The sequence below is a fragment of the Entamoeba invadens genome (assembly GCF_000330505.1).
Source record: "Entamoeba invadens IP1 unplaced genomic scaffold scaff_1105074726609, whole genome shotgun sequence".
Classification (NCBI taxonomy): Eukaryota; Evosea; order Mastigamoebida; family Endamoebidae; genus Entamoeba; species Entamoeba invadens.
The window spans coordinates 221919-223289 of NW_004191835.1; the positions used below are offsets into that span (position 1 = coordinate 221919).

The 1371-nt window shown below is 37.1% G+C and overlaps 1 protein-coding gene across 1 annotated transcript; it reads right to left on the minus strand.

Moving 5' to 3' along the window:
• Positions 1-9: 9 nt before the first annotated feature.
• EIN_136390 (lysozyme, putative) lies at positions 10-1014 on the minus strand (the record flags this gene model as incomplete). Its single annotated transcript, XM_004185273.1, has 2 exons — positions 10-697; positions 887-1014. Coding segments are annotated over 2 exons (816 nt in total), but the record flags the coding sequence as incomplete, so codon positions are not given.
• Positions 1015-1371: the final 357 nt, after the last annotated feature.

Here is a 1371-nt window from a genome sequence, read left to right on the forward strand (position 1 = left end):
TTGTATCACTGGAGCAGATTCTCCTCCAGCATCTCCAGCAGGCGCACTTCCGTCGTTTCCTCCAGCACTTTCAGGGTCTGGTGTTGTTGGACTAGTTGGTTCTGTAGTTGGTTCATTAGTTGGTTCGGTTGGTGCAGTAGGGGTTGTTGGAGCTGTTGGGGTATTCGATGTTCCTGGTTTATAATTTAAGTCGACATCAACGCCGCACATGTTTATATCGCCATCGTACTGTTTCATATATGGGTTGGTGTATGTATTAAATTGGTACTTTGGGTTCTTGTAATCATCAAATGAGGCTGTGTGATCGTAGTGAGAGTACCACATTGGAAGTGCAGCAGCTGTTTGAGAGACATAACCACTACCCATGACACTTGGCCAAACTCCAGATGACGAGTATATACCATATCTGATTCCAGACCCACTCGCTGCTTGCAACAAGTCTTCCAAGAACTTTCTGTTGGTCTGTGTGTTCTTAGACCACGAATTGACCTCCACATCAAACCACAAAGTGTTGAAACTGAGTCCAGAAGACTGCGCTGATGATAGGAACGAACTCAGTTGACCAGAAGGGTTTCCACAATTAACACACGGGTAAAAGTACACGTCAATGTCATTAATCCCCAACGATTTTGCGTTGGCATACGTTCTCGGCGCTTCTTGGTCAAAGACATTGTTAGATCTCCATCCTCGTATAACTCTATTGTGTTAATCGTATTAATTATTGTGGTGTTCAATTGTATTGTTTTTTGATGATGACTATAACAGATATATAGTTTACCAACTTTGACATTGATACAACGAGAAAGTTAAGTGTTTTGACGGAAATTCGGAGATCACGCAAAGTACATATTTCCATTTTTTAATAAGAAATTGACCAAAAACAAACATAAAATCGCCTTGTCCTTTACCAATAATACACTTTATTGCATCAACGGACATGGCATACGCGCAATCTATGCCTTTTGCCGCCTCTGTTACTCCCAAATAGGTTGTTACAAAGAAGAGTAATAACATTCAATAGTATGATTTTATAGCTCTTTTTTTCATTTTGGGAAAATCCAGTTATAAATAAATTTTCTATTATTCAAATTTTAACTTCTCATTTGTGGAGTTTTTTCTGTGATTTTTTGGAAAGTGTCCCGATTTTATTGGTTGAAATTGGCTTGTTGTTTTCATATTATGTAAAGTAGTGGAATAATCCATTTCATCTGTTATTTTTGTCTAAAAGTAAACTTATTTTTTTGATCTTTTTTATTCGTTCAAAACAAAAAAAATTCTTGAACATAAAATAACTTAGTGAAAAAAATATTTCTAAAATAGAATACAGTCAGTCTTTTAACGTTATCTGGTCTCAAACGTTATCTGGTGCCT